Genomic DNA, 17,421 nt, shown 5'->3' with positions numbered 1-17,421 from the left:
ACATAACTTAATCTAATTTATTCAAAATAGCAAAATTTATAAAATACCATTGAATCATGAATTCTTAAGTTAAAAGTAACTTATCTAAATGTTCTTATTTACTCAAAAACAATGAAATTTTAAAATTTATAAAATACCTTTAAATAATAAAATGTTAATTTAAGAACATAAAACATGAATATAAATGTATATAAATCCGCGCATAGCACTGATTAAAATCTAGTTTGTTATAATTATTTCATGGCTCTTAAATTTGATACAAGTAATATCGATATTATAATTACAAGGTTCTTATCTACTGCACATATCAGTGAGCACAAAATAGGTCATATTCTCTCTAATAACAATGTTCTAACTTTTTTTTTGTGTGTGCAAAAACAATGTTCTAACTTTTGACCAATTCCAAGTCTAACAATTAATATTTTTTAATTTAATCTCTAAACACCAGCTTCTATATACTACGATTAGGTCGTGCTCGTGGTATTGGGTATCATGCCGCTCCATTGTCATCATTACGCTGCCTTTAATCTTTCACTCGCCACATCGTATCGTATGGAACTCGTGTTTTACTTAACAAAATATAAGTTAAGAAAAAAATCATACCAAAAAACTTTTAAAGAATCTCGGTATGAAAGAAGACGAAGACTTAAACTTTTGAAGACTAATATCAAAAAAAAAACTTTTGAAGACAAATGCTTTACGTGAATCCTTATTGCGTACACCATTAATGGGAGTATGGGACTTACCTAGATTACTACTCCCTCCGTTTTTTTATATAATTCGTTTTACATCTATGCACGTAGATTAAAAAAACCATTAATTTTTTATATTTTCTAAACAAAAACATCATTAATTATTTACCTAATCACAATTCAACCAATAGAAAAATAAAAATATATTACCATTGGTCATACAACATTAATTACTAATAAATTTTACATAGAAAACCGAAAATGACATATAATTTAGAACAAAAAAATTTCTCTACAACGACTTATATTAAAAAACGGAGGGAGTATCATAAACTTAGTAATAAATCTATGGGGCTTTTTTGGTGGAAACACAAAAATATTAATGCGTTTGTCTATTTTCATTAATGTGAACTTATATTTATCCCCATATGTAAACATGAGAGATAAATAATTATATAAATTCGCCACACGTGTGCAAGCAAAAAGCGATTGAGATTTTTTGGGAGGTTTTATTCGGAATTACTGTTAACATATGTAGTTGAAAATATTTACGTTTAGTAGAGGTTAAGTTGCATGGGATTCCTACAATCGCATGGGGCCTCACTTCAGAAATTTGAACCAGCTTTTCTAGAACCCTAAAACTACTCCTCTTGTTCTTTTAAAATATTTTATTCATGTGTCTACAAGGCTACAACGAAAAGCTTCAAGGAATCCGATGTCCATTTTAAATTCTACTTAGGTCTCCGTAATTTAATTTAATTATACTTAGGCCTTAATAATATACTAATGTTTCTTATTTTCATATGTTACTCTAGCTCCATTGCCTCTCCTAAATTATCTTTGTTTTTACTGCCATTTATATATTTTCTTCTTATTTAGCTAAGAGCTAGCATATACGTAGACCGATAGACTCCTTCCGAAATTCGTTAGAGATCTACTATGTAAACCGCTATAGATATCAATTTTTTTAATTTTATACTGGGAAAATAAACTATAGAAAACAAGACATTCTTGCACACTTTAAGGATGCCTGTTAGGATGAGATTTGACTAAAATTCTACTATGCGCCGGCCATTTTCTGTTTACTTTTTCAAAAGACTGACCAATTCAGATTTAACCACTTTCCTTTTCTGGATAAAGTTTTCTTTGATTTGGTTAAAGTTTAACCAGTTACATGGTATGTGCATTCAACGTAAATGAAAAAGATACAGATGTGCACGTATATGTATGTGCAGGCTATTCCCATGCATGTGAAAAAAATGTGACTTAAAGCTTCGGGAGAAACTAGAAAGAGAGGAATCTTGCGTCTTTATTGAAAGTTGAAAGTTGATACAGCCATCTATTTTATAGTGTATTCATAATGCAATACACAATTTCCAACTTTCTATAAACTCACATTGTGACCACCTTTGAAGAATTTTATTGGTGCGCTGTCCCGTATTTGAACTTGGATATCTAGCTAGTCAGATTCAAGCATTTCTGCCATTGTTTGAATAGAGAGTGGTAAATTTAATCTATTGAAGTTAACCATGATATTAGCAAACACTGAAGCACTTGAAGAAAATTATATGATTCTTATTTCAACAGATTACTTGAAATATTTGAATTGCATCCCATTATTAGACATGAATAACTTGTTTCTTATATTTAATATTTCATGGAATATACGTAAAATAATTTATCTTATTACTGAGCTTCACCATATCAGTGATACACATAATTAAATATCTCAATGTAAATCGTCATAATTAAGGAGTTACTGAAAACAATGTATATATAAATTAACCAATAAAATAAAGTATAAACAAGTATTTCATTTGTTTCATAATAAACCTCATTTTAACATTTTTTTCTTGTTACACAAAAAGTATTATTTTAGAATTATAATGCAAATTATATTTTATTTTCATTTTGAAATCAATTGTAAATTGAACTGATTTTATAAATATTTTATTTATTTCAAATATTATTGATCAATTTATAAAAAAAAGATCAAATGACAGTATTAAAAAATGGAGTGAGGAATTAAAAATAAGAATGATACGGTCAAAGTTGGAAATTGTGTACGACTACCTAAGATTTGATGAGAATGTGTCAGACATCAAAGTGAAGGTAAAGTTCTAACTCATCTCTATCAACCTAGCTCATCCACTCACAATCCTATTTAGTATAATCCATTTATTTCTCCAATGTAGGAGTATACTTTAATTACTAACAAATTAATTGGAATCTAATGGAGATAATATATGGTCAAAGAGACTGCATCTGGATTCTCATGTTATGTAAAAACAATTCGAGTGATATTGCCATACAACGAGCAACTGGTCCGACTCATCTCGGTAAGTTCATCAAGATAAATTGATCTGGTTACTGGTGAGAAATAAGGATGAGAATGTTTGAACAAAAAAAAAGAGAGGAGAAAACAGTCATAAAAAACTTAAACTTTTAAACTAAAGCCAAAAAACTTTGAACTCATGTTTGAACCGAAAAATACTTCAAGTTTTAAATATTGGTCATTTTTACTCTTATTTTTGTTGAATAGACCATTTTAAAAACCAAAAAAGTCAACTGTTAAACTTGTAAACGTCTGTTAATTTGCTAAATGACGTTGTTTTAAGAACTGATTAAATATTAATGAAATGATGTGGTTTTATATCTGTAAACATTTAAATCATCCTCTCTTTCGCGAAACCTAAATTTTCTAATTCTCTAATCTCTTAATTTTCTAATCTCCAAAATCCAGAGCCATTGATAATGCAAGGATGGCTAGGACGATAGAGTTACTTTGGTACGTCGTAGTGAATTTGGAAAACTACGATTGAACAACAGAATCAAGTCGGTACTAATGAGAATGATAATGAGGCTGATAATAATGATACTGATGTCGAAGAAATTTTTTTTAAGTAGTATTTAAAACGACGTCGTTTAATAAGTTAACAGACTTTTGCCGTTTAATAGTTGACTTTACGAGTTTCTAAAATGGCCGAGCTAACAAAAAATGAGAGTTAAAAGTTTTTTGGCTTTAATTTGAAAGTTTGGGATTTTATAGGCAGTTTTTTCAAAAGAAAAAAAAGGATGGGAACGTAGAATCAGATCAGCCAATGGATACACGACCAATCTATACTATTATTTGAGAAATTAATTTGCTTATGTGTCATGTTCACCATGATTTTAGGTATTTGGCTTATTATATAATTAAAACGAATTTTATATTAATAATATTATATTGTATTTCATATTACCTAATTGATTATAAATTAATATGATAAATGATCAAAAAATAAAAGTCTATACTATAAATCTTATACATATTATTTTGTTGTTATCTGAAATAATATTTTTATTATAAAACATTAAGATATAAAGAAATTATAATAAATATTAATCAATCAAAAATATTTTTATAAAATATTTCAAATATATAAGTGCTTTTAATTGTATAATTAAAATGAATTATTATTTTAATAATATTGGATTATATTTTATATTACTAAATTGATTATAAATTAATATGATAGATTATGAAAAATAAAAAAAAATATTTTTAAAAAAGATAATTCTTATATATATATTTTGTTGTTATCTGGAAAATAAAATTTTATTATTATAAGAGATTAAGATATAGAATAATTTCTAATTAAATATTAATCAATTAAAAGCTGATTTTGTTTGTGTGTCGTATTCTCCATGATTTTAGGTATTTTAGCTTAATATATAATTTAAAAGAATTGTATATTAATAATAATAGATTATAAGTTATATTAGCTAATTGATTATAAACTAATATGAATAATATATGTTTATATATATATATTGTTGTTATGTGGAAATATTTTTTTATTATAAAACATGGGGAAATTACATGTTTACCACTTTCATGGTATCACTTTTCATTTTTACCACCACTAATGAGATATTTTCAAAAATATCTTTTTTATTAATTGGCAAAAGACTCTTATGCTCTTGTTATTTATATATATAATAAATCATTATTTAAATAAAAATAATAATAAAAATAAAAAATAAAATAAAAATTACATTTTTATTTATGTTTTTGAATTATACTTTTTTCAAATTCGAACTTTTCTATAAATTTTTTTTTTGAATTTTTTTATTTTGAATTTCGTTTTTATTTTTTTTCAAATTTCTTTTTGAAAAACGAAAATTATGTTTGAAACTATTTTTAAAAAAATTTTATATATTTTTTAAGTATTTATATATTTATTAGAATCATAAATTTCACATTCCAAAAACTCTAACCCACCCCTTAACTCTAAATCCTAAGTCTAGATTAGTTAACCCTAAGGGTATAATTGTATTTTACCTTTCATTAAAAGTGAGGGTAAAAGTGGTTAGTGTAAACATGAAAAGTGGTACTATGAATGTGGTATTTGTGGTAATTTCCCATAAAAACATTAAGATATAGAACCATTTATAATTAAATATTAATATATCAAAAATATTGCTAATATATAAGTGCTTTAAAAATTAGCACAATAATAAACATATATATTTTGATTGAAATATTTATCATATATATATATATATATTTGATGTTTGATTTAAACTTTTTGTTAAATCATTAATAATTATTTATTATATTAGTTTTTGAATTAATAAGACATAAATCAAAAATTATTCGTAAGAAGATAATGAAACACCTAGTATAGTATAAATATGAATTAGTTACACGATCTTAATAGTTTGACTAGTTTTTGGTCAAACAAAAAAGTTGCTAGCTTCATTATGCGTGTATACTCCTATAGATTCTTAAAATGCACGGCAGTAAGAAATATCCATGCCGTTTCTCTTTACCCAAACGAAAACTACTCGCTGTTTCAATATGCCTAAAGTAAAAGCGCGCCTATATCGTAAACACGTAGTTCTCCCACATAGAGATAACTAAGATAGAAAGATACAGAGAACATGAAAACGGCTCGAATTCTACTGAACAATCAATAATCACAAAAGATTTAAAACTTTGTTTATCATTTTGCCAAACATTTTTCAGAAGCCTTTAGCACCAGATTCTTTGACAACGGCAGGTTGATCAGCCATGGCTAAGCAGTACTTAGCGATCTCTCTGAACTTAGGAACGCTTCTCAGATCCACCTTCGTCCCGTCTCTCAGCGTGATGATGATGTCACCCCATTCTCCTATGAACCTCGGCACAACCTGGACGTCCTTGATCACCTTGTACGAGAAGTCGCTCCGGTCTTCCCCGGTGAGCCCCGATATCACCGTCACGCGGAGGTTGGTGAACCTGTAACGGAGGTTAAACGCTCGAGACACGGCGGCTAGCGTTAGTGGGAGCCAGAGGATGGTTAGGCCTAAGACGAGGTTGGCCAGTAGATCCCCGTAGTGAGCTCCGCCGTCGAAATAGACAGTTTCTTTCTTCGCTGCGGGTTTGGAATCGGAAGGAACGGCGGCGGAGGAGGAGGAAGCTAGGAGGAGTCTTCTGTGAGTGTGTTTTTGAGGTAATTTGATGGAGGGAGACAAGGAAGAAGCGGGGAAGGAGAAAGTGGTTGTGGAGAGGAAGAGCGATTTGCGAACGACGGAGGTTGCGGCGGTTAACGGCGGGATTGAGGAAGCAGCCATGATAAAGCCTTATTGTTCGTTGTGGAGTGAGCGAGAGAGGATAAGTTCTGTGTTTTTTGCATCCTATCATTGGTACATATTGCGCCACTTGGCCAAAGCTCTATCGAAAGACATAATCCATCCGTATGAATCCACGTGGCACGTCTTTGTCTATAGTAATCGTTTTGATACACAGTTTATAACCAAGCCAGTAAGTTTATTCATTATCACCTTTGCATCACATGCATATTCACAGATGAATACGGTTCTGATCAGTTTGTCGGGTCTATTCACTGCCTTGGTCCGCGGCTACCGAGATCAGAGGCAGCCTTAGCCGCCCGCTCTAACGCACCGGACAGCCAAAGAGCTCCGCTGGAGAAGTAACTGCTATTAACAACGCTACTTGCAGCTGCAGCTGCGGTTCTTCCCGTGGCGGAGACGGCTGATTTGGCTTTGTCTGAGACATGGTACTTCTGGTCGGTCAATCTGACAGCTTCAACCCCAGCGAAGATTTTGTCAGCGAGACCGAACCTCTGGTCTAGTTGAGATACTCTAGCAACTGCCGCAGCTGATACACCGTGGGATTCGTCAAAGGCTTTAGCTTTGGTTAAAGCGTCTTTGCCTAACACAAACCCTGTAGCCAGCATTGATTTCACCACTTCTTGAGCTTTTGTCACTGCTTCTCCCGCGTTGAACTCACCTCGTTGAGGATGAGGCTACATGATTCAAGAACAAATATGAACATGAATTGTTTAGAGGAAAAATGTAAAAAGAGATTGATCATACATGTGAGTTAGCTTCATCTTCAAAGCTCCGCGGAGCCGCGTTCCAGAAGTCGAACTCCTGGTGATGCTGTCCCCAACGAGTGATGCAAACGCGCTGATCCAATATCGTTGCTCCCTAAAGGTATCCAAAGAAATGAGTCCAAAAACAAACAAAAAGTGAATCAAATTCTAAACCACACTCACAGTGAGTAAAACAGCAGTTTCTTGAGAATAAGAATCCTTGAACATCACATAAGCAGTGCACGCTTGCTCACCAGACCTTATAACAAACACAACAGAGATTCATCGTTCTGAATCAAGAAACCAAAAAAATAGAATATCAAATTCGACTCACTTGACAATATCAATATGTTCAATTGCACCAGAGAAGGAGAAGAAGTCCACGAGATCTTTCTCAGTGACAGCTGGTGATAAACCAGTAACTTCCACACCGTATCCATTTTGATGATCCATCTCCTTCTTCACTATCCTGCAACTAAAAGCCCTAAAAATTCATATATAATCCAAGACTGCTACAGATTCATCAAACCTATGGAGCTAGAAGAAATCGAAACGAGTGATAACCACACATAACGACTAAGCTTTTACATGATTTGAAATTTTCAATTCGGTATTGCAAATTCGCATCGAGAACATGAAATCGTAGATTCGAACATCGTATTACTATAGATCTAGAGAAGAACGACGAACTTACCTATTGTTTGACCAACTCGCACGCAGAGAAGCTTGAAAGAGAGAGAGAGAGACGATAGTGATGATCTAACTGATTGATGATGGGAGGGACTAAAAGTGTGAACGCGGTTTGAAATGTTCGAAAGATCTTAATGGGCCGTATTATCTTGTATGGGCTTAGATAATAAACTAGTTTTAATGTATACAGTTACATGTACGGTAGGCCCAAAAAGGGTTGAGATTATTTCCCGAGTCCAGTCCAGCAGTAACCAATCAGCTCATCATCACGAATTGTTAAGTTAACACCCATAATCACAAATTGTTATTAGAAAATTTTAAATGTTAAAATATTCTTTTGTGATATTAATCATACTATAGTCCATATTCTAGCACATAAAAAGAATTCATGAATAAGAGGGCAATTTTCTTATAGCCACTTTTAAGTTTTTATCATAAAAATATTCATAAAAAAAATTAAAATAGTCATTTTTTATTTTGAATTTTTTATTTTTTTTTTCATTTGAAACCATATCCCCAAAACTCTACCATTTAACTCTAAAGCCTAAATATAGATTAGTTAAACCAAAGATAAAAATTTTAAAAGATATATCATAGAAAATTTCTCGTAATAATAAGAGATAATACATTGTAGATGATTGGTTGAACTGTAGATGTAGGAATGTAGTTGTAAGATTTAGGTTGTAGTTTTTATTGTTGTAGCTTTATATTTTTTGTTGTAAAAGAATACTACAGTTCTTAAAGCATTATAAGAGTTGTTTTAATAAAAAAAAAAGTAAAACATGAACAAAAAAAAAGATTGTAAATGCTGTAGCTTACATCATGATTGGTCAGAATTAGTATTTTAAAAATAAATAAAGCTAAAGTCTTAAGTTAAATTTCAACCAATCATCACGATTGTTAGTTTCTACTTATTCTTCTTGAAACTTTGCTTTTCATGTACATGATGGATAAACCTTGGATGTTATCCTTCCAACCGTCCAAACATGTAAAAGTTTTCTCGTGATAATGTTCTTTTTGTATATTGACTTATGTAGCCTACAGATAATTATAAAATTATTCATGTATATGAGAATTACAAAGGAAAAGAAAGTTCACTAAAGGAGAACGAAATCAAAAAGGAAAGGACGTCCGCCTAACATTTGTCTCTGATGTATTGGTAAAAAAACGCAAAGAACATTATTATTCTTGCGTGTGGTATGAGCCGTTGGCTAAATCGATACTTACGTCTCTCTTTCTCCATCTCTCGTTGTTCTCTCCATGGCCACGTGTGTCATATACTTAGCTAGTAAACATTTAAGATTAACTTGAATATATATATACTCAGAAACATTCTTTACGTATGGACCGGATCGTAGATGATTCACGGTTGTATCTTTTGACCAAGCTGTTATGTAGTTTCATGCAAAACAAAAGTTCATGGTTAGAAATACAAAATTATAGTTTGAAAAATTGGAAAGAAACATGAAGAAGGCCAGACTACAAGAAATAGGTGAATATATATGAGTCCAGTAACCATTATCCATCCTTACCATATTTGGTTAAGAACAGAAAATAAAAAGGTTTGACTATACATGGTCAATATACTGATGTATATCCATTCTATTGCTTAGTTTTCGGTGGAATTTTAATTTCATAGTGAGGATCGTCAAATAAAGATTTTGATATTGAGTTGACGTCAATTCGGAGTTCTACAACGTGTTTTATCAATCCTACCTAATTTTCTTAAGTCGTAATTTTAGTTTTGTCCTTAATTGACTCCGTTTAAATTGGTCTATTCAAAGAATCCCAATTCGAGTTGATATCTCCCCTCTTTCCTCAACCATGATTAATATTATAACTTAGTTATACTGTTATCTTGAATGTGATTCTCAGTTCTTTTAAGCTTAGTCGTTGATAACACTTGCCATGTTTCACTAATGTATTTATAACATAAATGTATTTATTGGGGTTAATTTTCTGAATATTAGTTTGTCTGTACATGTTTTCTGGCCGAAACAAGAACAAAATATTATTGTATGTTAATCATGTATTGTTTTTACACGTCTTAACCAAATGGCCACAGATTTAGAGTTAACCAAGAGTACTGCAACTTACAATAACGACAATAAGTGTTTTCTTATGGCGATCCAAAAAATTGACTACGTTGATCAAAGCGCGTTTACTATATAAGAGTCATAAGACATACTATTATTTTACATTATCCAAATAAATGGCATAAATAGAAAAATAGAAGACTATTAAATTACTCGGTTGCATTCATTCTTGCATAAACTTTGGTTTTACGAACAGCTAGCACGTGTTGGAATTATACTTTGATTTGGATGATAAGGCATTGCCAAATGAGGAGAAAATAAAGGTATTAGAAGCTGCCACGTCATATTATACGAAACGAAATCATTCTAAAATAAATTGCTAATACTACTTTTAGATTTTTTTTCTTCCTTTGGCAAATGAGAAGAAACGATATATTTGTTAGCCTAAAATTGTTGGCAATTTTGTCTTTTTTTCCTATAATAGTGATTACAGATGTAGCGTGGGCTGTCCTTGGGATGGCACTCATCAAGTAATTAAATGAGAAAGTAAGTAAATTATTCAATTTTTTTAGTGATTCTCTTTAACGATGTTATATTTATACCCTAACGAAACACAATACTCAGAATTTGGATAACACTTTCACATACATAATTTAGGAATGTTATGTAATCCATCGATTAAGACTTAAATCTTTTCCTCTGTAACATTAAGAATCTTAATACTAATGTGGAAGTGAAAGGAATGTGAACACACGATACAAACAGGTCACGTGGACAGCTCTTCGAACTTCACTTTCAGACGCAAGTCACCGAAGATACGCCCAAAAATACAGTCACCTATTAGATCATTTTTGCAAGAAAATTAAAAAGCAACAAATATCCTTTTTCCAACCAATGTTCATTAAAAACGGAAAGAGAACAGAAAAGCTATGTGAAGATAGATATGATTCATTATGTATCATACAATTTCACTTTTAAGCTAGGTTGCATGGAAATTCGGATGAAAATCTGTTTCACGTTTTAGAAATGTTTTGAAATCAGGATCTCTCGGAAACTTGTGAAAACTCATTAGATATTTGTTTTTTGAAAATCTCATTTTGGAAATTCAATGGAAACTTGCGTTTCCACTTTAAAAACTTGTGATTCTGTTTTAGAAACGTGAAGAAAACTTTTAAAAATAAGTTTTGTAACTTATATCTTTATTTTGAATTAAACTACTTAATATTTAAGTATTGAATTTTAAAATTTTTTATTGTGATTTATGTGTTTAACTATTACTTATTTCATTTTCGTGTACTTCGCATAAAATTGTTATTTGTTGATTTATATTATTAGATAGACTAAACAGAAGAAAATAATTGTACTCGCATGTTAATCATTTATATATATACATATATGTATATGTATACATATGTATATATTTATAAACGTTTTCAAAACGTTTCCATTTCTTAGAGTTTTAAAAATCATGTTTCCACGTTTCGAAACGTTTCGTTTCCGCATATCCTTTTCTGCAACCTATAGCTTTTAAGGTTAAATGCATTTCTGCGATATTGGTTGACCAGATCGAAATATTAAAACTCATAGTTATGGACCTGTGATTCTCACACTTGGTCAACTTTTGAAATTTCAATAGAAAACACGTCCACAAAATTTATGGAATTAGTGCCTATTCTGCATCTTAAATGTCTCTAGACTAGTGATGACAAAAAAAAATGTCTCTAGAGTACTTTTTATTGTGTTTATTAAATCACATAATTCTAAGTGGGTTTCATGAGATTTGTGTAAACACCCAAAAAATTATTTTTTATCACAACCCAAACACATTCTTATTTCATTTTTGGTCAGTAAAGTTCATGCATTTGAACCCTTGGCCTTATGAAACAAACAAAAGAGCATGGACAATAAACACATAATCAGTAGAAGAAGAAATTAAGAGGAAAAGAGGTTCGATTAGATTAGTCATAAGACATGAGTACTCTTTAGTCTATACTCTTTAGTCTTTACCAAGTGATAAAGCACTTTTGCTACCGTCCAAATAATGTTTTAAGATGGCTGCTCACACACGTGGTAGTTAATGAGTGGATTAAAGCTGGCAAGATCCACAAAGTCACAGCTCAGAATAAATTATACTCAATAATCCTTTAGTTGCACGCTATAATCTTTCGGCGCGACTCAAGGTTTGATTTATAAAAAATATATAATAAGTGGGTAAAAATATGAAATATATGCGTCGTACCATATGAGCTTCTAGTAATAATAACAAATGGAATATTTGGTACAATTTGCTGGTCCGTACTCCGTGTTTAACGAAGGTGATAAAAATGATCGACTCTTCATTTATAAAATCCTCAGCCCAATTCTAGGAAACTGTTGGTGCAATTTTTGAAACGTCACTAAAGATCATGCAGAATAGTCCACTGTTAATCCGGGAAAATCATCGTCATTGTTGACGTAATTAATTCTAATGGTAAATACTAGTATATCATTTCTTAACTTGAGGCTAATCTATATCTCTATAATATGCTTTGGAAAATGCCTTGTTTTCAACAATGAAATAAGACTTGTAGCTGAAGAAAATAAGATAAAACACATGTCAAAGAAAAGGGACGACGCATAATATAAGATAAAAGAGCCCACCATATAAGTTTTTCATAGGGGTCAATGGATTAACGCCCACCACATAAGTTAAAGTAACGGCAGTAAATCTCGGTAATATTTGTAATAATAAATAGATAACATAAGTATTAAATTAAACAAGACACTAATTTCATGGTTTATGCGCAGAAACATACTCCCACGTGCTCCGTGAACCTAGATTTACTTTGTCGACAGCTTTCTCGTATTCCTAATTTCTCTGTTCAGCTCTTCTGTTATACTATTACATACTTTCTCGTACAGTTTTTATTGTAATATATACTATTATTCTTTTATTTTTAACGTACTAAAGCTGATGACAGAAAAAAAAAAACGTACTGAAGCTATATAGTATATATATTCGAAAACATAAAAAAGATTATTATATTCGGTGAAAAAGAAGCAATATATTCCTAACAAAAAAACTGCTCGGAATGCATATAATAAAGTCCTTTATTTGCCCTCCAATCCAAGTTGATAAAAAAAGTTTTCCTTCAATCCATATACCACTACTATATTCCACTGAAAATAAAATCAGACGAAACTAATATATCTGGCCTAGAATAGTGTGGGTGAGATAGTTCAAAAGACTTTTTTTTTCTGTGATAGTACAAATGGAATTGTTTGAAAGAGAATTTAAGTGTAGAGTACAGTGGTACTCTGTTAGGATGGAAAATTGAAAATGTACCTTATATAAATAAATCGTATATAAAAATTGTGAGATGACAATAAAGTATTTATTTGAAATAATATAAAACTGAGCAATTCTTTGGCTTCGAATGTTACGAACCGCCCCGTCCCGCACCGCAGTTAACAGTAACAAAAATCTCTACATATCTATATATCTATATGTTTTTATAACCGTTAAAACCGCATCGCAATTAAATCGTTTGTCCCGTACCGTTCAAACGGTAGTTATTACTAAGAGTTTTATTTGTAGAGAAACAGAATATGGAGAAGCTTATGCATATTTATATTACAATTTTTTTTTAAAAATATGACGTGCATATTACAAAGCAATTTAACATCCTTTGACCAGATGAAAAAAAACAGGTAAAGTACTGAAACTTTTAGAACATTTATACTGAACACTAGAAAACAAAACTAGAAACAGTTTCAGTTTATTGATTTTAAATTTTTAATACGTTAACAAGTGTGGAAAAAAGAGAGAAAACTTATCTAAAATTATTTGAACTATATAACGCGTGTAGAAAGAAAAAAACTTATTTTTTTGACATCGGAAAAAGCTTTATTTAAATTAGTGAATTAACTAATACATTTTCATCACTCTAACCCAAAGAATTTAATTTAAACAAAGAAGAGAGAAAAACGTTAAACAGAGAGATAAAGAGAGAAAGTTGAATTTGAGCTCCAAAAAGACTCATACCGCTTAGAGATGGCATTTGGTACCACCCGCCCCGCATTGGCCCGCCCCGCTGCGGTCTCTCTCTCCGGCGGTTCTTTGCGGGTAAGCCCGCCGTGACCCGCGGTACTTAAACCTCTGCCCAAACCCGCCCCGCTTACTACATAGGACATTGCGGGCTGGCCCGCGGGTATGCAAAACATGATGTTTCATTGGGGTGAGCTTGAGAAGATGTTGTTGTTGTTGTTGTTGCACGGTGCAACTTGCTTCGGACGAGGAGATGGAGAGTTCCAGTGGAAGCTCGAGGAAGGAGAGAAGCTCCAGTGGTGGTGGAAAGAAGATGGAGAGAAGCTCTGATGGTGGTCTTAGTCGAGGAGAAGAAGAATCGGTTGGTGGTGCTGCTCCTCTGGTGCTCGTTGGTGGAGTCGTGCTGTAGAGAACCCTGATCGCCATTTTCGTCTCTTGACTCTTTTTTTTCAGGTGTAAAGACAGCAAATGAGGAAGTGGTCGCGGGTTATGTCGACCCCGCAAGACCCGCTGAGCCTAGACCGCAAAAGCCCAAACCCGCATGACACTTACCCGCGAGACCCGCTTTTAAATGGGCTTCGATTACCTTTACCCAAATCCGCCCCGCATGGGTCTTGTACGGGCCAGGCCCGCGGGCTGCGGTCAAAATGCCATCTCTAATACCGCTTCTTCACTCCGATTCGCCGAGAGAGAGACGACAGAAACGGAAACAGAAAATTTATAAACTTTCTTCTTTCGTTAATCCAATCAAATTCAATCCGTAAGTACCTTTCCCTTGTTCATATATAATAATCTCTTCTCTTTCTCTTCCCTTTTTTTTTTCCTCTTCTTCTCCGCTGAGGAATCTTACCCAGATCGAGATCAGCCATCCCCACGGTTTGATTTTATTTAATTTCTGGGTGAATTGGGTTTCGAAATTGGAAAAGTCTGACTATTGAAAGCTGACATTTTTATTTCTGGGTTTGTTATTTGGTGGTTGGATCGGTGATTCTGAATCCATTTAATCGTTATTTAATCGAAAAGGAGAACACTTTGAATCGAATCTGATTACTCTGTTTCTCTCTGCATTGGTGTGATTGAAGATGGTGGAAGATCGGACGTATCTGTTAGCGAGAGTTTTCTCATCATCTCGTCTCTCAGAATCCAAGTGGCTTTACATGCATCCATCTGAAGAACAAGAAGATTCCTCTGCCTCTAACCTCAGAAACGGCGGCAAAAGAGCTTTCGATGACGATGATGATAAGCTCAGACAAAGCAAATCTCTCAAACTCACGAGATTGTCAATTCACGGAAACGCTTCAGACCAACAACAACATGGCGATGGTGATTCCCTTATCAACGACATCGGCAGGGATAACTCCATAAGCTGTCTGCTCCGTTGCTCCCGGTCTGATTACTCCTCAATCGCCTCCCTAAACCGGAGTTTCCGGTCTCTGGTTAAGTCCGGCGACATATACCGACTCAGGAGACAGAACATGATAGTAGAACACTGGGTTTACTTCTCCTGCCAGCTCTTGGAGTGGGTCGCTTTCGACCCCGTCGAAAGACGTTGGATGAATCTCCCGACGATGCCTTCGGGTGTCACCTTCATGTGCGCGGACAAAGAGTCACTCGCTGTCGGAACAGACTTGCTCGTCTTAGGCAAAGATGATGACTCTTCCCACGTTGTGTATAGATACAGTCTCTTGACCAACTCTTGGTCTCCCGGTGAGAGGATGAACTCTCCGAGGTGTTTGTTTGGTTCCGCGAGTCTAGGAGAGATTGCTATTTTTGCTGGTGGGTGTGACTCTTTAGGAAAGATCAGTGACGTTGCGGAGATGTATAACTCCGAGCTTCAGACGTGGACTACGCTTCCTAAGATGAACAAGCCTAGGAAGATGTGTTCCGGCGTCTTCATGGATGGGAAGTTCTATGTGATTGGAGGGGTCGGTGGCGGCGAGGAGTACGATTTAGCGACCAAGAAATGGACTGAGATACCGGAGATGTCGCCTCCGAGGAGCAGGGAGACGCCGGCGTCGGCGGAAGCGCCGCCTCTTGTCGCGGTTGTGAACAACCAGCTGTATGCTGCGGATCATGCTGGTATGGAAGTGAGGAAGTATGATAAAGAGAGTAAGAGATGGTTTACGTTAGGGAGGTTGCCTGAGAGAGCTGGTTCGGTTAACGGCTGGGGTTTAGCGTTTAGGGCGTGCGGCGAGAGGTTGATAGTGATTGGTGGACCTAGGAGTTCAGGTGGAGGGTTCATTGAGCTGAACTCTTGGGTTCCAAGTAACGATAGAAGCCCTCCTGTGTGGACATTGCTTGATAGGAAACATTCATCGAATTTTGTTTACAATTGTGCAGTGATGGGTTGCTGACAAAGTTGAGGTTATTTTTTTGGTTTTGCAAAGTGGAATCAAGATCCTTGGCTGCTTAGGAAGGTTGGAAGTTGCAGTCTTTTCTTATTCATCTGGCTATAAAAGATTTAATTCAAGTTCAATACAAGTGTCTTGGTTTGGTGGTTAAACAGGTTTTACAATAACTTGGTGGAGAAAGTTCAGAATCTTAGAGTCTTTCAGTTTTGTTCTTGTTGTTTAATTTGTGTTTCTAAATACAGTGTATTTTTTTCTCGAAATATTTATTACACAACATTCATTTTTCGGCGAAAGAAATTGTATCCTGTATTATTTCTTGCAAGTAAAATACTCTTTTATTTATTTTTGTTCTCTGTTTTGTAAGTTCTGGACCTGTTGTTGGTTCTTTCTTGGAAAAAAATGTTATGAATATGATTTTGACATGTAAAGGACTTTTGTCAATCTCTATGTAATTAGTGAGATATTAAATCATAAATGTTAAAAATGACATCCAGCTAACATTATGTGTAGCTAGGCTTTACTAATTTCAAATCAATGCACTCTTTATACATGCTAGCTAAAGAGATGTCAAAAGAAAAAGGGGAAATTCCATGTTTATAAATGTTATAAATGAAAGAAGATTTTTTTTTTTTTTTATTAGAACAACTCCATCCAAAAATATGAGGTTTATTGGATGGATATCTAAACTTTTAAGAACTTCAACCAAGATATCCAACATGTCTGGACGAACAGAGAATCAAATGCCTGTGCTAACAAGCAAATTCCAAATGCGGATTCCTATTTTTTTTTCATGGTTATATCCCGAATGTAATACATGATACCATGACTTCTGATTATTATGATTACTAGATAATAATCCGTGTGCATGCTCAGATGAATTTTTTTTATATTTATATTTGTTCGTTAAATAGTTTTAAGATTTTGTAATATTATTTTAATATAGTTTTAACACTAAATATAAATCATTCTCCAACTACAATACTAAGTTTTACATTAAAAATGATTTTATAATATTATATAAATTTATGTTTTTATTTGTCATTTATTTAATTATCTATTTTATTAATAAATAAATAAATAATATTTTTAATAAAATAAATAGTGTTTAGTGTGATGAATAGTAACACACCAAATTTGACATTGAAAATAGTATTGCAAAATGTTAAAACTATTTAATGTGTTGAATAGTACCATACCAAATTTAATGATATTAGTGTGTAATTTTTAGTGTTGGGTTGAAAAAATTCCAATGATCTTAGATCA

General features: G+C 33.0%; 3 protein-coding genes across 5 annotated transcripts; 1 reads left to right on the top strand and 2 right to left on the bottom strand.

Annotated features, from left to right (window-relative positions):
• Nucleotides 1-5,540: 5,540 nt before the first annotated feature.
• LOC103872129 lies at nucleotides 5,541-6,346 on the bottom strand. Its single transcript, XM_009150474.3, has one exon. It carries the CDS (start codon nucleotides 6,288-6,290, stop codon nucleotides 5,700-5,702), a length of 591 nt encoding a protein of 196 aa, XP_009148722.1. The 5' UTR covers nucleotides 6,291-6,346; the 3' UTR covers nucleotides 5,541-5,699.
• On the bottom strand, nucleotides 6,326-7,853 carry LOC103872127 (binding partner of ACD11 1). 2 transcript variants are annotated; one of them, XM_009150471.3, is made up of 5 exons: nucleotides 7,749-7,853; nucleotides 7,389-7,529; nucleotides 7,238-7,313; nucleotides 7,056-7,169; nucleotides 6,326-6,985 (listed from the first exon to the last, which is right to left on the bottom strand). In XM_009150471.3, exons 2-5 carry the CDS (start codon nucleotides 7,505-7,507, stop codon nucleotides 6,560-6,562), a joined length of 735 nt encoding a protein of 244 aa, XP_009148719.1. In that variant the 5' UTR covers nucleotides 7,508-7,529; nucleotides 7,749-7,853; the 3' UTR covers nucleotides 6,326-6,559. The 2 variants fall into 2 exon arrangements, with proteins under 2 accessions (XP_009148719.1, XP_009148720.1); XM_009150472.3 differs by having other exon boundaries at nucleotides 7,389-7,523; nucleotides 7,749-7,842.
• A 5,881-nt stretch (nucleotides 7,854-13,734) lies between these two features.
• LOC103872126 (F-box/kelch-repeat protein SKIP11) lies at nucleotides 13,735-16,586 on the top strand. Of its 2 annotated transcripts, XM_009150469.3 has the most exons (3): nucleotides 13,735-13,800; nucleotides 14,467-14,567; nucleotides 14,890-16,586. In XM_009150469.3, the coding sequence occupies exon 3, from the start codon at nucleotides 14,890-14,892 to the stop codon at nucleotides 16,159-16,161; it is 1,272 nt and encodes a 423-aa protein (XP_009148717.1). In that variant the 5' UTR covers nucleotides 13,735-13,800; nucleotides 14,467-14,567; the 3' UTR covers nucleotides 16,162-16,586. The 2 variants fall into 2 exon arrangements, with proteins under 2 accessions (XP_009148717.1, XP_009148718.1); XM_009150470.2 differs by lacking the exon at nucleotides 13,735-13,800 and having other exon boundaries at nucleotides 14,469-14,683.
• The last annotated feature ends 835 nt before the right edge of the window (nucleotides 16,587-17,421 follow it).

This window comes from Brassica rapa, chromosome A06, assembly GCF_000309985.2.
Source record: "Brassica rapa cultivar Chiifu-401-42 chromosome A06, CAAS_Brap_v3.01, whole genome shotgun sequence".
Classification (NCBI taxonomy): domain Eukaryota; kingdom Viridiplantae; phylum Streptophyta; class Magnoliopsida; order Brassicales; family Brassicaceae; genus Brassica; species Brassica rapa.
This window is presented reverse-complemented; position numbering and strand designations above follow the sequence as displayed.

Coding starts and splice junctions, on each gene's coding strand:
- LOC103872129 (XM_009150474.3), bottom strand. CDS start 6,290: ATGGCTGCTTCCTCAATCCCGCCGTTAACCGCCGCAACCTCCGTCGTT.
- LOC103872127 (XM_009150471.3), bottom strand. CDS start 7,507: ATGGATCATCAAAATGGATACGGTGTGGAAGTTACTGGTTTATCACCA. Junction 7,170..7,237: donor AAACTGCTGTTTTACTCACT/GTGAGTGTGGTT, acceptor GGATACCTTTAG/GGAGCAACGATATTGGATCA. Junction 6,986..7,055: donor AAGATGAAGCTAACTCACAT/GTATGATCAATC, acceptor TGAATCATGTAG/CCTCATCCTCAACGAGGTGA.
- LOC103872126 (XM_009150469.3), top strand. CDS start 14,890: ATGGTGGAAGATCGGACGTATCTGTTAGCGAGAGTTTTCTCATCATCT.